Source organism: Diplotaxodon limnothrissa, linkage group LG7 (genome assembly GCF_057381915.1).
Source record: "Diplotaxodon limnothrissa isolate DT_005_m linkage group LG7, D_limnothrissa_male_GT1.1, whole genome shotgun sequence".
Classification (NCBI taxonomy): Eukaryota; Metazoa; Chordata; class Actinopteri; order Cichliformes; family Cichlidae; genus Diplotaxodon; species Diplotaxodon limnothrissa.
Window position 1 is genome coordinate 15,328,887 of NC_140602.1, and position 18,154 is coordinate 15,347,040.

General features: G+C 40.4%; 1 protein-coding gene across 1 annotated transcript in view; it reads left to right on the forward strand.

Moving 5' to 3' along the window:
* Window positions 1-6,623: 6,623 nt before the first annotated feature.
* ano3 (anoctamin 3) overlaps window positions 6,624-18,154 on the forward strand; it is a 47,346-nt gene continuing 35,815 nt past the window's right edge. Inside the window, exon 1 of the mRNA XM_085359285.1 lies at window positions 6,624-6,684. Coding sequence (XP_085215411.1) covers window positions 6,639-6,684 — 46 coding nt within the window. The 5' untranslated portion in view covers window positions 6,624-6,638. The remainder of the gene's footprint in view (window positions 6,685-18,154) is intronic.

An 18,154-nucleotide genomic window follows, 5' to 3' on the forward strand; every position in this document is an offset into this window, starting at 1 on the left:
AAATCCACATTATTTAAAATGCGAGCAGATGAAAAGGTAACTTTACATAACGGTGTAGGCCAAACCATCAGTGTCTTCCAGTTATTTTAGTTTGGCTAAAATCTGGTTTTCCAAAGCTGGTTTGAGTGAAAATGATCCCTTAACAAAGCCTTGATATTAAACATCTGGACTTGTCTGTTAGTTTAACTGTCCCACAGTTGAGTTTTGAAAGCCAGAGTGTTTAGTGGTCCCCATTAGTGTCAAGTATCAGAAGACAAAAAGGAATATCACAGACTCATTAATAATGGATGAGCGTAGTCACTTGAGAAGGATAAGTAGAGAGCTGGGCTTCTCTGATCATCAACAAAATTAACTGATGTGGACATGCAAGCTTAATTTTCCTGTGGACAACTTACACAAGTGATATTATTGTTTGAGCTGGAAAAAGCCTTCGGGATGCTACCACTCACTGATTTCTGATATTTTCTTTGTTTCACAGGATCATGTCATCAGGAAAACTCTGTGTACCTCCCCCTGCTGGAGAGTCAGGTCTCCAGCTCCTCCAGTGGCATCAGACACCATGCTACTATCAGTCCCACCATCAGCCCATCCTGGAGCAGTTCCCGCTCTGGAGGCACAGACACCGACCAGCAGTCTGGTGAGCCTGCCAGCAGGTCTTGGAAAGCCAAATGTTTACAAACAATCCAAGCACTGCCTCCTGTCGATAAGCATATTTTTCCACATCTAAATTGTGTGTATAAATTTGCGGTTTATGACATTTGAAGCTGTCTCCCTCGTGTTGCCCAGTGAGTGGCTGACTCAGTCAGTCTAGAGCAAGCTCCACACATTTGCGCCAAAACAGCACAAACAGCACAAAAAGTGTTTGAACCAAAGTTAAAGCCAGTAAAGTCAATATTTTGAGCCCTTATTTTCATTGTTTCATATTTTTTATAATATGAAAGATCAGTTACTGTAATATTTATTTCAATTCAGTTTTATTTTATTTATATAGTTCCCAATGACAACAACAGTCACTTCAAGCTGCTTAATATTAGGTAAGGTAAAGACCCTATAATAATACAAAGAAACCCCAGATGACGTCCTATGAGCAAGCACTTTGGCGACAGAGGGAAAGAAAAACTCCCCTTTAACAGGAAGAAACCTCCAGCAGAACCAGGCACATGGAGGGGCGGCCATCTGCCACGCCTGGTTGGGGGTGAGCTGAGGGAGAAAGGACAAAAGACATGCTGTGGAAGACAACTAAAGATTAATATTAACTAATAATTAAATGTAGAGTGGTGTATAAAAACATGGTGAGTGAAAAGGTTGAGAGAAGGAGAAATGTTAAGTGCATCATGGGAATCCTCCAGCACCCTATTGCAGCATAACTAAGGGTGGATTCAGGGTCACCCAATCCAGCCCTAACTATGAGCTTTCTCAAAAAGGAAAGTCTAAAGCCTAAAGATTAATCAATGAGAATTAAAAAGCATTTGTTGTTCAGGCACACATTGGGAGTGGTTGGCTTCACTTCGGTCCAGAGAGGAAAAGTTTTGAGCTTCAAATGAACTTTTAAACTGACTTAATCAGCAGATCTCTCAGTTGCTAAGCCTTACAACAAAACCATCATAGTTAATTTAGCTGAAAGTGTTGATGCCAGAGGCCTTCACTATTCAGGAGCCTCTCAAGCAGCTTCTTTGATTCTCCGAATGGCACGCTAATGCAGATCCTTCCTGAGGGGCGAGTAATGTGTTGAATATTAGATAGCTTTGATGGTTTCTGAGTGGCTGTTTTTCACGTTTTCTCTGAGTTGAGTATCTGTTATTCTATATTACGCCACTGCTATACAGGCTGAATAATGGTCTAACTACAAATCACAGCTCAATAAAAATGTATTGATGTGCCGACTACTGTTACTAACAGATTTTTCATTATGGCTTTATTGGCATTTCCTCTTTATTATCCACATTTTCTGGCCATTTACATACATTTTTATGTAATTGGCCAGAAACCAACACTCAGTCACCCAACTGATTATTCCAGGCAATTTAGTTATAACACATATTACCGTAATTGTCGGGCTATAAGCCGCTACTTTTTGCACAAGCTTTGAACCCTGCGGCTTTTAGTCAGGTGCGGCTTTTCTATAGATTGTCCATGATTTTTGTGATATCGTAAGACGATTTGTTTTGTTTGTTCTGCTGTTGTACGGCACTACGTTGCCTGGCGGAAGGATCGGGGTTCAAGAGTGGTATGTTGGTCACATGTCCATCCGCCAGGCAACATAGTGCCGTACAAGTAGCGCGAAAAACAAACTTCAAAGTAGCGCTACGCGTTCAGCGGGAGTCGTGGATGACCAGCGGCGATAAACTTGTGAAAAGCAAGTTATGCTCAACACCACCAGTGGATTCTGACAGCGTGGAAAAGTGTGAAAACATCCACGATCACCAACGGATTTCGAAGGGCTGGACTGCTGCATGATGAAGAGGAGGACACCGCCACGGCCCTTCAGAGGGTGTTCGACTCCGACACTGACAATGAGGATTTCTTTGGTTTTGAAAGTGACAACGAAGGAAAGAAGCTGAGAGTGGATGACAAAGCCATCCTGAGCCTGTTCGTTTCCGACACTGGAGAAGAGGACTTTGGTGGTTTTAGTGCGCAGGAAGATGGTGGTGAATGACTGACTTTTCTTCTTGTTAAAGCCGTGTCACTGCACCTGAGCCTAAAAGGTAGTCCGAATCTATTTTTCTGGTGTGCTGTAGGTTACTGTTATGTACTACATTTGTTACTCATTTATGAAGCACAGCACATGTGCAAATATGTACCCATAACTTGTTTTTCAAAATATTAATAAAAGGGGTGTGTCTCCAAACAGCCATCTCTTTCCTGACAATTCGCTTTGTGCATATTCTCTTACATATGATAAGTCAACATTGAAACACCTGCGGCTTTTAGTCAGGTGCGGCTAATGTATGTACAAAACAGGATTTTCCCCTGATTTTAGCTTGTGCGGCTAATATTCAGGTGCGCTTTGTAGTCCAGGAAATACGGTACTTAAAAATAAAAACTGCAAATAAAAACTTTTCATTCCAGGATTTCTAGAGGCCCTGGGCACACATTTCCACTCTTGCCCGCACTATGACGCACCTGCTTTTTTTAAAAATGTAAACATTTCATGCAGCTGGCCATTTAATTTCAAGGATTCAAGGGTGTCCTTCTTTTTGTGTGTATTTGCGCTCATGAGCTGAGGTTAATAACAGTTAGCCACACTTTCCACACGGTGGCAGTATATCATTTGTCTAAATTCATCCCTTTGCAGTGCTCCCATCTGACCTACATCCTCTAACTACCAGGCAGGAATGGAAAAGATAGAATTTAAAGTGGGACTGACCCACTGATAAGAGCTGCAGTTTTATTTATTAATCACCCCAGTAGAAGAAATGCATTAGCTTGCTAGTTCAATGTCGCGTCGCTGGGGTTGGCACACAATGCCCTGATAGCAGTCTTTAATAAACATCAGAACAGTGGGAGGAGTAAAAGCATGCCGAGCTGCAAGAAAACAGATGGTATTTGCATCTATGACAGATGCCAGGCTTCTTTTCTCAGTAACCCCACAGACGTAGATTAACATACAAAACTAAGGCCAAAGACCAAGATAAAGATTATGTTATTGTTCCCGAGGCAAACAGTCACCAGATAACAGCAGTCAGTTCAGTGTCTGCTTGCACAGAAACAGCATAAAACACCCATGAGAGAGCTTTCCCTCTCATGATCCAGATTAGTGGTCTGCTGCTGTAACTCTCTGGGGATGACATTGAAATAAGACCAGTGACCTTGCAGATAAACCTCGATGAACTGGCAGCTTGGTTAATACTATAAAACTGGAGACTTAAAAAGAATTTATTTTCTATCCCATAAACTACCTGCATGTTTTACTAATAACCGTGATAATCACGATCCTCATTGACATGTTAGGTAATTCATATACACTGAATTTTGCTATACTTCATGGTTAAAATACATAGGATTGCATCATTACTCAAATATTATTATTACTATATCAACTGAATCTATCGTACAGTCTCACTTTTAACAACCTGATTGTAAATAATAAAAATAATCTCCTGATTTGTTCCATTATTATTACTATTATTTTGTGACTCTGACTACAGCTGCTAAAGAGAATGCCAAAGGAAGAAGGTGGCACCTGTGATAAAAAGGTAACACGTGCAGTCTTTGATTAAATGTACAATTTTTTTTAAATATCATTATCGTGTTTGCCAGTATATAATGTCAATAAGTTATATTAAAAAGAACATGTGTGGTCTTAGTTTAAAGGTTCGGTCCTAAGTCCTTAGAAGGTCTTACAATTCTGTAAATACAATCTCAGCACATGACAACAAAGCCAAAATGCAGAAGCAGTGTGTGGAAAAACTAAGCACACCTCATGATTTAGTAGCTTGCAGAAACACCGCCTACTTCAATTATTTGAAGTTATTTTCTGTATGACTTTATCAGTCTTGCACATCACATAGGAGGAGTTTTGACCCACACTTCTTTAAACTTCTTCTTCTTTGACGTTTTTGTGCATTTCTTTATGCACAACTCTCTTAGGATCCCACCACAGTGTTTCAGTCAGCTTGAGTTGAGGACTTTGACTGGGCAATTGCAACACTGTGATTCTTTTCTTTGTTGGCCATTCTGTTGTAGATTTATTACTGTGTTTGGCATCAATGTCAGACAGATGGTCTCACATTTGCCTCTAGAATTCTTTGGTATACAGAGGGCATCATGGTCAACTGAAGGACTCCTTAATGTGCTTAATGTGGCACATCATGGGCAAACATCTCCACGGTGGTGTCATCTCTCCAAAACACATTTGTTCAAAAGCAACTTTGCAAACTCAGCTATCAAAGCATCTGCTTAGATAGAGGTACTCACACTTAACTGTTTGACTTGCTGTCAATTAACAGTTGCATTTGAATAGTTGGCTGTTACCTACCCTCTTAATTCCTAAAAATGCAGGAACTGCATTTTGCTTTAGTGTTTGTTAAAGAAATAATGGCACAGTGTAATATCTCAAGTATTATTGTTAATCTAATTTTGTATTCACCTTATTTTAAGACCTTATTTTAAGGACCCAATGAAGTTTTAAATTATACTAAATATGATAGTAATAGCCTAGAAATTAGTGCGGTTGCACTTTTTATTTTCCACATAACTGTAATATAACTGTTTAACACTGTCAAAAGCAGTGCAGGTGAAAACAAAAATGTTAACGTGCAGAAGCAGAGAATGATTTCCTGATGAAATATACACTGTTGTGTATTTCACTGCCCAAATCTGCAATAAACAACAAATCTCTCATTTAAGTGGATTTCTGTTTGAGCAGTGCACGACTATTAGTCCTCCAGTTTTAATAGTCTGCAATCAAAGTGCACTGCAGCTACATGGTGCCCTGTTCAGCTTTAGTTTTCATGACTGATGAAACATTTACTGTCATACAAGGGGTCCCCTGCCTCTGCAGCCTGGGCTCTGTGAGGCCTGTGTGAGCTGAGATATTGACTTTACAGACCTTTTGCTTTTGCATTTAGTTATTTTTTTTTATTATTATTATTATTTCTTTTAGTGTTAAAAAATTTGAATTGAAGCCTGACTGTAGCTGCAGCTTCCTCTAACAATAATAATGGATTGGATTTATATAGCGCTTTACAATTCCATTATTCATTCACTCTCACATTCACACACTGGTGGAGGCAGCTACAGTTGTAGCCACAGCTGCCCTGGGGCAGACTGACAGAAGCGAGGCTGCCATATCGCGCCATCGGCCCCTCACCAGTAGGCGGTAGGGTAAAGTGTCTTGCCCAAGGACACAACGACCAGGACAGAGAGCTCGGGGATCGAACCGGCGACCTTCCGGTTACATATACGCTTCCCAACCCCCCTGAGCCTCGGTCGCCCCCCTAACAACAACTTTACGCCATCATTGGTCTTGGATTTTTATGATCATGTGTCCCATGGCTTGAGAAAATTAGAGAGGGAAAGAAAGTATTTTTACATTTTCGTATTTTTCGTTTTGTTATAAAAAGGCTGATTGCAGTGTCTCAAATGTGAATTCAACTTAAAAAGAACAAACAACAACGTCCCCATGATTACATATTTTTATCTGTGATATTTGGGAAGCAGTAGCCTGTACTGCATTATATTTAACTTAATACTGGGTCCACGGCTGTGGGTTTTTTTTTCTGTTTGGATAAGTGCAGCTTTCAGCAGGAGGATAACTGGAGAGCAAATCAAATTTGTCGACGGTCCATTTGCAATTTGCCGTCCGTGGTAATTTCCCGCAGCTTTAGTAAATCAGCACGGAGGAGGACAGGAGGTGGACGCGTCCATCTCAGGACCTCCCCTACCTCCGGTCGCCATGACAACAGCCGTGGATGGTGGCGATAGGGGAGCGGAGGGGGGTGTTGGGGTAGGGGGGTGGGAGCTTGCATAGAGGAGACAGGTGTTGCTGGCGTTTGCGCATCGCCAGTGAGCTCGTTTGGCAGGATGGGAGCTGAGGGAACACCTACACAACCCCGCCACAGTTTCCCATGTTTTCCGCAGTTTTGCTTTTTTAAATACGGAATTTGATTTGCGCTGGGAACCAACTGAACGCCGCCATGGTGCACCACTCGGGCTCAATCCAGTCCTTCAAGCAGCAGAAAGGTTTGTGGATAACGTCAGGGGAAATTCAAGGTGTCAAGATGTGATTTTCTTTTTTGTCGTTGTTTTTAGACGAGTGTGGCTACTTTTTTTCCTCTTGTTGAACAGTTTGTGTGTGAAGTGGTGCTCGGAGGTAATGGTCTCTCCACTTGCTGTTAGTGTGACGCAGAGTTGGAAGCTTTGCAGCCTCGTCCTCCTGGGAAGAAGCCTGTTTCTGAAACCTGCACTTTTGGTATTTTGTCCGCTACTTGACGTTGCACCGACAGTCATACCCACGTTTTTATTATAAAGGTCCAGCCTAGTTAAATAAAACCGTACAGGTCAAAATGATCAGTAATGTAAAACAAAGATCAACAACTTGAAACTTGAAGCACGTTTGGTAGATTTAAGCGGAAAGCTGCGGGTTCTCAGAGAAAACACATTTCTGCGCAGTTCATACAAAAAATATCCCAGTTTCTAAACTTGTGTTCGTATCCATGCTCATATGAATGAGTAGGACAAGAAGCTGATAACCAAACTTAATATTCAGCTGTGCTTTGAAGGGGAAAAATAAATAAAAACCATTCTGTTTAGATCTGTTCAGAAGCATGCCAGATAGTTTGTGACAAAGTGATATGTTTGTGCCCTGAAACCTGCGAGGAGTAGCTTCCTCAGCGTTTTCTGACAGTCGTTTTTTTTTTTTTTTAATGAAGCTGTTAAAAGTTCCTGTAATGCAGTCAAAATGGAGGGGAAAACAGTCAGATTTAATTTCTCCATGTTGGTGTGCTGTTGGTTGTTTTGCATTTCGGACAGGTACTCTTTTTACACACAGGACAAACTGTTCTGTAAAAGAAAACTACAGTCAGCGCTCCAGAGGGCTATATCAGATTTATGTTAAAGTTTGTAACCCAGAGGACCCACTCAATATTTCAGTGGCTGTTAAGTGCACCATTAAAATAAACGCGAAGGTGGTGAATTTTGGCTCACAAAGGCCTGCTAAAGCAAAACTCAGCGATTATATTGCACTTCCTGGAACACAATCAATTGCGCCATATGCATTAAAAGGCTTGGAGCTGGAAATGCTGTTTCACCATATGAATCCATATGAAAAGCTTTAGTAGGATTCCTGCAGCAAAAAATTGAAATTGAAATTTAACAGAAGAGATGTCCTTTTCATCTTGCCTTCAAAAATATCTCACTCGGGTGATATGAACAGCAAAAAAAGCACAGCTACAGTTAGTCTTTGGCAAAAATGACTCATCTGATTTGTGCTTTCAAAGATTTGAGTGAATTTCAAATGCTCTTTGGCAGACTGATCATGAAGTCAGATTTGTCTGCAGCATGCTGGTGGATCATGTTGAAATCCTGAACACTCTGCAGAAAGTTTTTCTTCTTTTTTTTTTGCTTTAAGCGAATAAAAATTTAAAGGTAACCTGGTTCTTCAATCAAAGATTTAAGTCTAAGCTCCATGCTTCTACGTAGCGTTGTGCACTTTGGTGAGAGGTGTGTAGTCCTTCCAGCCGGCTTCTATTATAGTTTGTATGTTCTATATCAGATGATATTCTGCTCATCTTCATCATGGGTGTTGCTTTTTTATTTATTTATTTATTTTTAACCCAGAAGCCCTCATTAGCTTAAAAGGGAGTAACTTTGATGTTTGCGAGTGCTTGTCAGTGGTAGATGGCATCTGTAGGACTGAGGCTGTGCTCTCTTTGCAGTTTTCTACAGTAAATGTTGAAGTTTTTGTGTATTTGTTGTTGTGGTGTGTGCATGCACACGTGCATAAACCTTTGCTTGCACAGTCCAGGGCTGACCACCTGTCCTCTTATGCAAGCAGGCAGATGAGTTTATTGCCACAGACACTAATATCAGAACAGATAATATTATCTGTCTATTATATATTTAAACAGGCTACTGTAGGATAGTAAGCAGACATCAGTTTTATGTACGATGATTTATTCAGCATGCTTGGCTGAAACTAACAAAATAACAAAAACAAGTCTTGTCTTCTATGTGTGTGCGCACATGTGTGTGTGTTGTCTGGCAGTTAGCGGCTTTAACACTTTCACAGTCCTTAAATAGTCGGCGCTTGTTTGGTTGCTAGGTTATAAGAACAATGCAGGCAGAAGTTCTGCTGGAGCCCAAAACATATTTAATCACATCCACAAACCCCCGCAGAGTCTGAGCATTTGGGCATTTTAAACCAAACCAAACCTCTGTACAATATAGGCTTGATGTTGCATATTGTATCCTGTAGCTTGTATCCATTCCCTCCTCAGGTGTGTATGCAGAAATGCAACAGAGGCTTTGCAGAAAATCCTGTCATGTAGTGGAATCAGAAGCAATCGGAGGCATAAGTGGATAGTGTGACGTTAAAGCGATGAGGACGCAGATTGGAAGAGAAAGAGGATGTTTAATCTCCTATAATGATGCAACCCAGAGGTCCTGCCAGGCTTGTATAATAGGATCCTGAATTGTGTAAACAGTGGGTAAAAATTTGCCATCTGTGCAGAGGTACATTTACGGTCAGGCTGTCCGGCTCAACTGCACGTGACTGACAGACGTGTCCGTGGGGCTAATTATAAATGTTAGAAACCATTTATGAATTCATGTATTTCAAAGTGTTTTGCTGTTGGCATTTAAAAGTTTAATCGAAGCAGTGACCGTGCTATGTTGTTCTTTGAAACCAGACTGATTAGAGACCAAGTATTTTTTTTAATTGGTCATTCACCAGTTTCTCAAGCACTTTAGCTGGGATGCAAACTTCAGAAATGGGTTGATAGTTATTTAATAAAGTGGGATCACCACCTTTTTGGTAAAGGTAACACAAAAGTTCTTCTCCAAATATCAGGAACAGTTTAAGAACATTTGACACTGTTTGGGCTATAATACCAGCAGTGAGATGCAAGAAATATGGAGGGAGGTTATGAAGACCTGCTGATTTTTTTTTAGGATTGAGGCCTTTTACAGTCTTTAAACTTCACTGACAGAAAATACAGAAATAGAAAAAGTTTGATATTTGAGAATTTTTAGCCCTTATTTGAGCCTTTATTTTGCAAATACTAATTGTTTTGTGATGGACTCGCAGGCCTAGGCCCCTGCAGCCTTTCAGCATATGGGTCGCTTACTCAAACAGATGACATATAGTTTTAGCTCCATTGCCTGTTTTTTAAATGCTTTTAAAGCTATTGTAGCCTAATGCCACTGTTTAACCACACGGTTCATTACACAAAAAAAGTTTGAGGGCTGAATCAATTATTAGTGCACAACAGAGTCGCCAAAACTGCAATTTTATGACAGCTGAATAAATGCACTGAATACTGCTGCGTGTTAAATCAAGCTTAGGGATGCGTTATTGCACTCTGCTGTGAATCTATCACTTGGCAGGTGTGCACTGAAAACAATCCGCCACCCTTTGCCATCTAATGGCTTTTAAGATCGTTCAAGGAAGCTGTTTGCACCAAAATTCTCATATGACTCATATCATTAGAATAGCCTTCACACCATGTTTTACTGGCTAGGCCTGATAAGGGACGGATGAATGGGAAAAGTGCCCTTGCTCTATGTGTTACGGCTCTTGTTCAGGTCCTTCTAATTAAATGAACTTTCCAAGAGGTGATACATCTTCAATGCCTGATGAAGCATTAAGCTTTAGAAGCTTAGAGTTAAGGCAATCTTAAATACTGTGAAGAAAAACAAGACTCGAAGACTCTCCGGACTTTACTCAGCAATGTTTTAAGACTGAATTTCTCATCATCTGGAAGTGGGGAGTCATAACTGTGTATGAAAAAGAAATGTGGTAATCTGTGTGTCTTCAGTCAGTGTTTGCAGGTCTTTAAACTTAAAAAGTATTGGTTTATTAAAGATGGCATCATTTTGTGCTTCAAACCAGTGTGCCATTCTCCCAGTAACTTAAATGTGTGTCTGTGGTCGTAGTGTCATTGTGTTCCTGAGGTCTGGGCAATTTCCACAGTGTGATCATCATATCGCCCCCCTGTGTGATCAGCAGTAACTGTCGCCATCATCCCTGGGGGTGTATCACAAAAAAACGCAAACAACACTCTCACCAGAACTGCTGACACACACACACACACACATGTTTTGGAGTTTATTTCCCACTCACAGCATGATAACAAAGAATAGAGGCTATACCAGCGGGAAAGCCTCCTTCGCATACAGTGGTGAATGATTTAATTTACTGTTGTGGATGGATATATCGGCCGGACAGCTAAAACCCTGTGAAGTCATAACATTTGCTCGGTTCTTTATTTTTCTTTGTCCCTGCATGTCTTCCTCTCTGTTTTCATATCTATAAAATGAGCAATCCCCACACACAGCAGACTCTTTGACACCTGCCTAGTTTTTGAAGGTGAAGACGGAGGATGAGCGTGTATTTCTGCAAAGGCTCAAATGCAATAAGCTTCAAATCAAGCCAGCAGACACAAACTGCACTCCTGCTGTTGTCCTGATGATGATGGATCAGTGTAACTCCTCTCCAGACGCACATTCATCTCAAAGAGGAGAGACGTGAGCTTGAACTTCTGCGTGGGTGCCCAGACAGGTTTCTGTAGCAAGTGTCAGTTATTTATATGCAAGGATGCTGACATGAAACTATAGCAGGTTAAATATAATGTGAACCTTATAATGATGATAATAATAGCTGAGTACAGTAATAGGGCTGCATGCAGAAATTTGCAGTGATTTGGAAGCTGTTACCAGTCACTCCACCCATCATCCACCCTAATGCAGAGAGCTTCGACCCATTGTGTTCCAGTGTTCACAAGCAAAACGGCTTTTTGTAGATCTGTGTCCTTTAACTTTAGCAGGCAGTTAGGTGACTACAGTATCGACAGTGTCTTACTCACCAAAAACACTCTGACATTGCACTCAGGATCATTTCCAGTTGATAGGAGGATGGAGGCAGCTGGGCAAGGTAGTGCTTCAAATGATTTCAGAATATATTCTACTGTGGCCAGGCTTCATGTCAAGTATTGTTCAAGTAAGCTTTTACCTGACACCAGGGGGAAACTGTGGACTTTCATGTAAGATAAGATAAGAGATAAGATAAGATAAGATAAGATAAGATAACTCTTTATTGTCATTGCACAGTCATACATAGTACAGTAGTACAATGAAATTGGAAAAACTGTCCTACGTCGGCACTACATATAACACAACACGACACGATATGACACATCACAACGTAACAAACAACACAACACAGTATATTAACTTAGTATAAAAAAGAAGAATAAGTGTATGTGTATTGCACACTGTTATTATTGCACATTAATTATTATTGCACCTTGTTATAAATATAAATATTATTGTTATCGTTTTAAACATTGTTACCTCCCCCTAAAAAGTCCAGGGAGGTATCCAGTCAGGTCAGCTATTTACATTGATCAGGGCTATTGCCCTGTTGTAAAAGCTGTCCTTGAGTCTATTTGTTTGGGACCTCAGCAGCCTGAACCTCCTGCCAGACGGCAGCAGCTTAAACACCCAGTGTCCTGGGTGTGTGCAGTCCCGTAGGATGCTGCGTGCCCTCTTGAGACAGCGAGTGCTGTACAGGTCCTTCAGGGAGGGAAGAGGATGTCCAATGATTTTTTGGGCCATGTTGATGACCCTCTGGAGTGCCTTTCTGTGTGCTGTGGTGCAGCTGGAGAACCACACACCGATGCAATATGTCAGCACACTTTCAATGGAGCAGCGGTAGTGGACTTGTACAGGATATTACAGACACTGAGCAAGTCCTCTCACCGGATGTGGATGAACAAGAACCAGTTGGATAATGAACACATGTGATTTCCCTTCACAGCTCACCCTGAAAGGCTCTTTGAACCTCATGAAGTCTTTAAAACAAGACAGAGGCCCCACTTGGCTGGAGTATTGGAGTATTCTGTCTGCGCACAGGCCCGTACTTGATCTGAGCCTGCAGATTTTCTGACCTCGATCATATTTGTTTTTTTACATACTTAATGCTCCTTAGAGGAGGTGCATTTGTTCATTCCCATGTGCTGTTGCCTCGGCGTTTTACTGCAAATGTCAAGTCTGATGGTGCTTGATCCTGCAAACCTATGCATGAGTAGGTTTGAGTCATCTAGAACCGTACTGTTTATTTTGTGAGGTGTTTGGAGGAAAAGCTAATTGTGTTGGTCACAAACGTTAATCCAGGCCACAGTGGTGGTGAGGGAGAGGCCATAGTTGTTATGAATGGTTTACTACATGAGCTTTTCTCGTTGCTGCCCCACTTCCGTATGTCTGTTTTATGGAGGGATTCTATTCTTGAAGTTAAACCAAGCTAAACGCTACAGTTAAGAATCACGTGGGCTTTGAAACACGCTGCCAAACTCTCGAGAGACAACATCAGTCACATTAACACAGACTTCTGAATAAGTCTGTCCCAGCAGCTAGCAGAGAGAGCACTCAGGTCACATTATTATCATCTGAACTGATTCTGTCAAGATTTTATTATATAAGAAAAACATGAAGTATTACACACCCAGAAAGTACAGTGAAATATAACATTAATGGTGATGATGATAACAAGAAACACTCCGAGAGTGCAAATCTCCCCCGGGCAGCTCACTCTCTGGGTATTCTTTACTTTTAAGGGAATATTTGTTTTCTTTGTGGTAGTGCAGGAAAATAATGTATTTTGAAAGAAACGCAGATGTGAAAGTGAGGTCAAAGGTCAAATGTGTATAAAATGCATCCTTGAATGTGATATTTAGAAACACCATATACCAACATCATTTTCTAAATGTTCCCAAACAAGCAAAGGCAGCAGAATTTCAAGCATAGCTTTAAAGATAAAATACATTTTATGAAGATTTGAATTTATTTGACCTTGAAGAAAAGGTCAGAGGTCCAAAGTAATGTTATGCTGTTGAACGGCAGTAAGAAACATAGTTTTGAAAAGCTGTATATAGCAGTATTATCACTTTGACCATCACATCAATCTAGTGGCCTCAGATGAAAAGTCAAAGGTCAAATGTGACATGATATTTTAAATATTTCTACAATAACAGTACACACCACACTTGGTTATTCAGGGTTTTTATCCATTTTTGACCAATAAATCATTGAGTTGACATTTAAAAACAATTCACATCCTAGAAAATAAATGTGGACGTTCACGGAAGAAGAAGAAAAAAGCTTCATCATAAAAAAAACACAAACAAGGTTACATGTTCACAGTTGCAGTGATCTATAGAGATTGACAGACCACGTGACTTTCGCGCGTTGCATGCCGGGAACTCGTGGCGAAACAATCCAAGTACCGCATCAAATGCAAGCATTTGCAGCACCGCAAAACATTCATTCTCCGGTTCCAATAAATTCTTGGTTTTTCTTTGCCCCCCAAAAAAGGTATGTACAAAACGAAGGAGAACAATGCCGGTCCGTACAAAGACAGACTTGATGAAAAGTCAAAGAAAAGATACGAGGAAAAAATCAAAGGAGTGAAAGGGTTAGACCCTTACGAGCACACAGAGTGGACAAAATACGTTAGCGTGCTGCCCAACTTTCACCACGCTCATATTTATAATTACACGGTTCTTGGAGTGAGTGCATACACTCATGAAGTTTAGTAACTTCAGGTCACTGTAACAAGCCCAGGTACGGACCTTGAAATACACCGTGTAGAACGAAAGACCATCGTACGTATCATAAGTTTACCAGTCTCACAAATCGTCTTCATAAATACACATTCGTTAACCGTTTATTAATAGGACCTTTGAGCTCAACGGTAATTAATTAGTAGTGGAAATAATTTCTGGTAGCATCACAGAAATGTAGCAGTGACAATAATATTGTATGCTGTAATCGTACTGGGCAATTAGTGATACAAAACAACTGTTTTATCCTGTGAATAAAAGTATATGTTTTTGTCAATGTACTATAATAACAGAAGCGAAACACAATATTGTGTCAGGACAATTCACTATTTATGCACAATAAACAAAGGAGCATAGCGCGACAATTTCTTATATAGGATCACCAGTCATATCTGACAATTTCAGACTTGCTTGTAACCTATATCACCAATTATGTTAAGAAAAATGACGTATTAACTACTACAAAACACTGACCTTTGTGGAAATGCTTGGAGCAGACTAACCTGTGAGCTGGAGTGTTCTGAGATGTTATATTTGGTCTTTGAATGGCTGCAATCCAGGCCATCCGTCGCCTCTTTGTTACTTTGGAAACATGGCTCGAACAATTTCTCCTCAACGACGTAATCCGATAACAACCGATCTCTTTACCCGTCGGCTTTCCGTGGCTGTCATGCGACCGGCTATTGCAGTTAATAATACAACGGCTTCTTGCCATTTTTTGTGTTTCTTTTTATCTCTGTATAACTGATTTCAATTGAAAGCCTGCGTGCGCTAGTACCTCTTGCCACGAGTTCCCAGAATTCTTTGCGGTTTTACCCCTGAATGACGTCACATTTTCAATCTCTATTCTGACCAACTCTCTGTGAGAGAGAGGGTTTGACAGCATTTATCCAGTGCCTGACGTCTGGTCTGAGTTTTACTTTGTTTTGCTTTTAGAGATGAAATAAAAGAAGTGCCTTCGGGTGAAGTGTATTTTCCTTTTGAGATACTCCTGCTGTTTTTTCATCGGAGGCCACACATAGCACTTAACCAAAGTGATTGTGTGTCAAATGTGACTAGAGAAAAAAATAATGAAAAACTCAATTATCTATAAATCACCACGTCTTGAAAAAAATATATTAATTAAACATCATGAAGAAAATAATGGTGATCCAGCATGGAGGAGTGACTCGCTTTGATAATGTAAAAAGTGTTATCTTAGGATGCAATGAAAATGTAAACTAATCAATATGAAAAAATCGAATTTTTAAATGTAATTTGGTCTAATTAATATTTTTCTTTTGTAATCTGATGACACAATCCAAGTGATGTTTAATCCTTAAGTACCTAACCCCAGCATTGTTTGAAAAGGCCTTGATGCAGTGTTCCTAATTTGAAAGCTGTGACAGCGAAAGTGTTATAAGCTGAACAAGGATGAATAATTCAAAGGGTAAAGCAAGGAAACTTAGAGGCATGATGGGAAACAGCCCACTGACCTGAATTCTCTTTGTGCAACATCCTTTCACATAAAGCCTCAATGCCTCATAGCCCTTTTCAGTGATAGCGGACAAAAGTGACTCAAAGTGACATCCCGCAGAACTTTACGTCTGTTTCACCGCACTGTTTTTAATATCTCACTGCTTGTACCTGATCATCAAATCCTTGCTGTTTTTCAAATCAACCGCTTGCTCTTCCAGCTGGCTCAGAGTAGAATCGCTGCATTCACACCTAGACACAGTGCTGTGAAGCTGTCAGGCGTACGCCAGACTTATCATATTATGACAGAATTAATCAAGAGGAGCATAACGATCTGATAATCATCCTCCTTTCTTGGCTTTAGCATTTGTCACTAACATTTGGAGGCAGTAATAGAGTACACAGTATACGATCAAACAGGCACATGTATACGGTATCATACCCACACACATGGACAGACCTGAAAAATCCTTTTAATCTCACATTAAAAGACCGTCATGGACAAGCTGCACAGGAGAGATCCAAATCCCAGATCACGACCCTCCCTGAAGCTCGTCCAGCTTCACGTCAGATGAGCCTGAGTGGGTGTTTGCGAGAGTGCACAGAAACTGTCTTAGAGACTTTGTTGTATGCTGATGCAGAGAGAATTTGGAGGTGTTTTTTAACCTTATCACCTCACAGCGAGCGTCTTTTTCTCTGAATAGTGGGCGAGTCCCGTACAAAACTCGGACGTGCACACATGCACGCACAGTCTGAGCATGCACATGGGATTAACTTTCTCCTCACAAACCAGTTTAAGCCAGAACACAGCGAGATTAAGCATTACTAGATGAACCCCTTTTATATTTATGTCTTACACGGTGCACCGTCTTCAGATGCTCTGACAACAGAGTACATAGATTCATCGTGCATGACAAAATTGGGCCAATATTATTGATCAGGCCAGTGATTGTCAGATAACTATTATCATATCCCTAATATCCACAGAGTCTGATTTGAATGGTGCTTTTATCATCTCTAAATCATCTCAATTTCCACAGAAGCAATTTCACACAACACCAACTCCAATTTGTGGGTCTATTTTAAACTTTGAGGACCCATCAAGACCACCAAGCAGTGCCCCCGCAGACCAATTAGCTCACTTTGCTCTGACATATCATCTCAGACATGTTGAGTCTTGCTGCTGTCTTTTAAAATAATCGGGACATTGTTTGACTTTTTTAACCTTTATGCATAAACATAAGCGATTCAACACAGAGTCAGCTTATTGGACAGTTACATTGTATAAGGATACAGCCACTCTTTAATCTAATCCACTGTGACCAGTACACTTTAGGCCTCTAGCCACTTAAGCTCTCAATGATTTACTCCAGTCATAAAGCAAAACACGCGCTGAGCCTTTTTGCTAACCGGACCGTAAAAGCTCTGTTTTCTTTTTAAATGTTAGTGCAGATGTAATTGTCACAAGAAGTCTCCCCACAGAAAAAAGTGCTTGACAACCTACAGCTCTGAGTTGATTAGAAATATCAAAAGTCCTTCCAGAAACAAGTCTTGTCACTAGTCTTGCCATCTTGAAATGCCTCTGGGAACTTAGTTGCTCAGTTATTTTGAAGCATTGCCTTTTAGTGGCCACTGGGACAACTTGTATAGGATCACCAGTCATATCTGACACTTAAAAAGTTTGAAAACTTTTCCCCAAAATAATGTTTTAAAACTTGGAAGTTGTGCCTCTACAACTGTCTTTTGAATTGATTTATCCCACAGATTTCAGTCTCTGCATGTAATGACTCTCTCTGATAATGCCTCTGATGAAACTGACTGAAACGTTAAGCGTGCCAAGGAGGAACCTTTGTGATCCCATGTTGTTATGAGCCTGAGGACAAATTACATGATGAAAACAAAAAAATAATTTCCAGCCCCCATGTCGTGTTTTTGCTGACCATTCAGAGTTATTTTTAAATCCCCGCTCTTGAATGGAGTGGATTTTAAGCTGTAAGCACAATTTTTCTTTAATGCATTGAAGTTTTTCACTTTAATAATTCATTGTAGATGTTAGCTAGAGCTTACGACTTTCATTCATTTCATATCTGCGGGGTTATTGGGGGAACGAACACCATGATTGGCCGACAAGCTTGCATATTAAACTGGCTTTATTCTCACTCAGTGCTGAAAGATCCCGTGATGGTTGGCTGAATGTTAAAAGCATCAGGGGTCATTAAGTTGTTTCCGATTCGAAGCTTGCATTTTTGTTTTATTTTCCCTTTGTCTTTGGAGCTGGGGATTAATGCTGCACATTTACAGTTAAATTCATTAACTGTAAAAAATGAAGAGCAACAGGATGCTTTAAACTTTAAAAGGAGAAACTATAACATACAACTTTGCACCGGGCTATAACCTTTTAAAGTTGGGCCCTTGGTAGA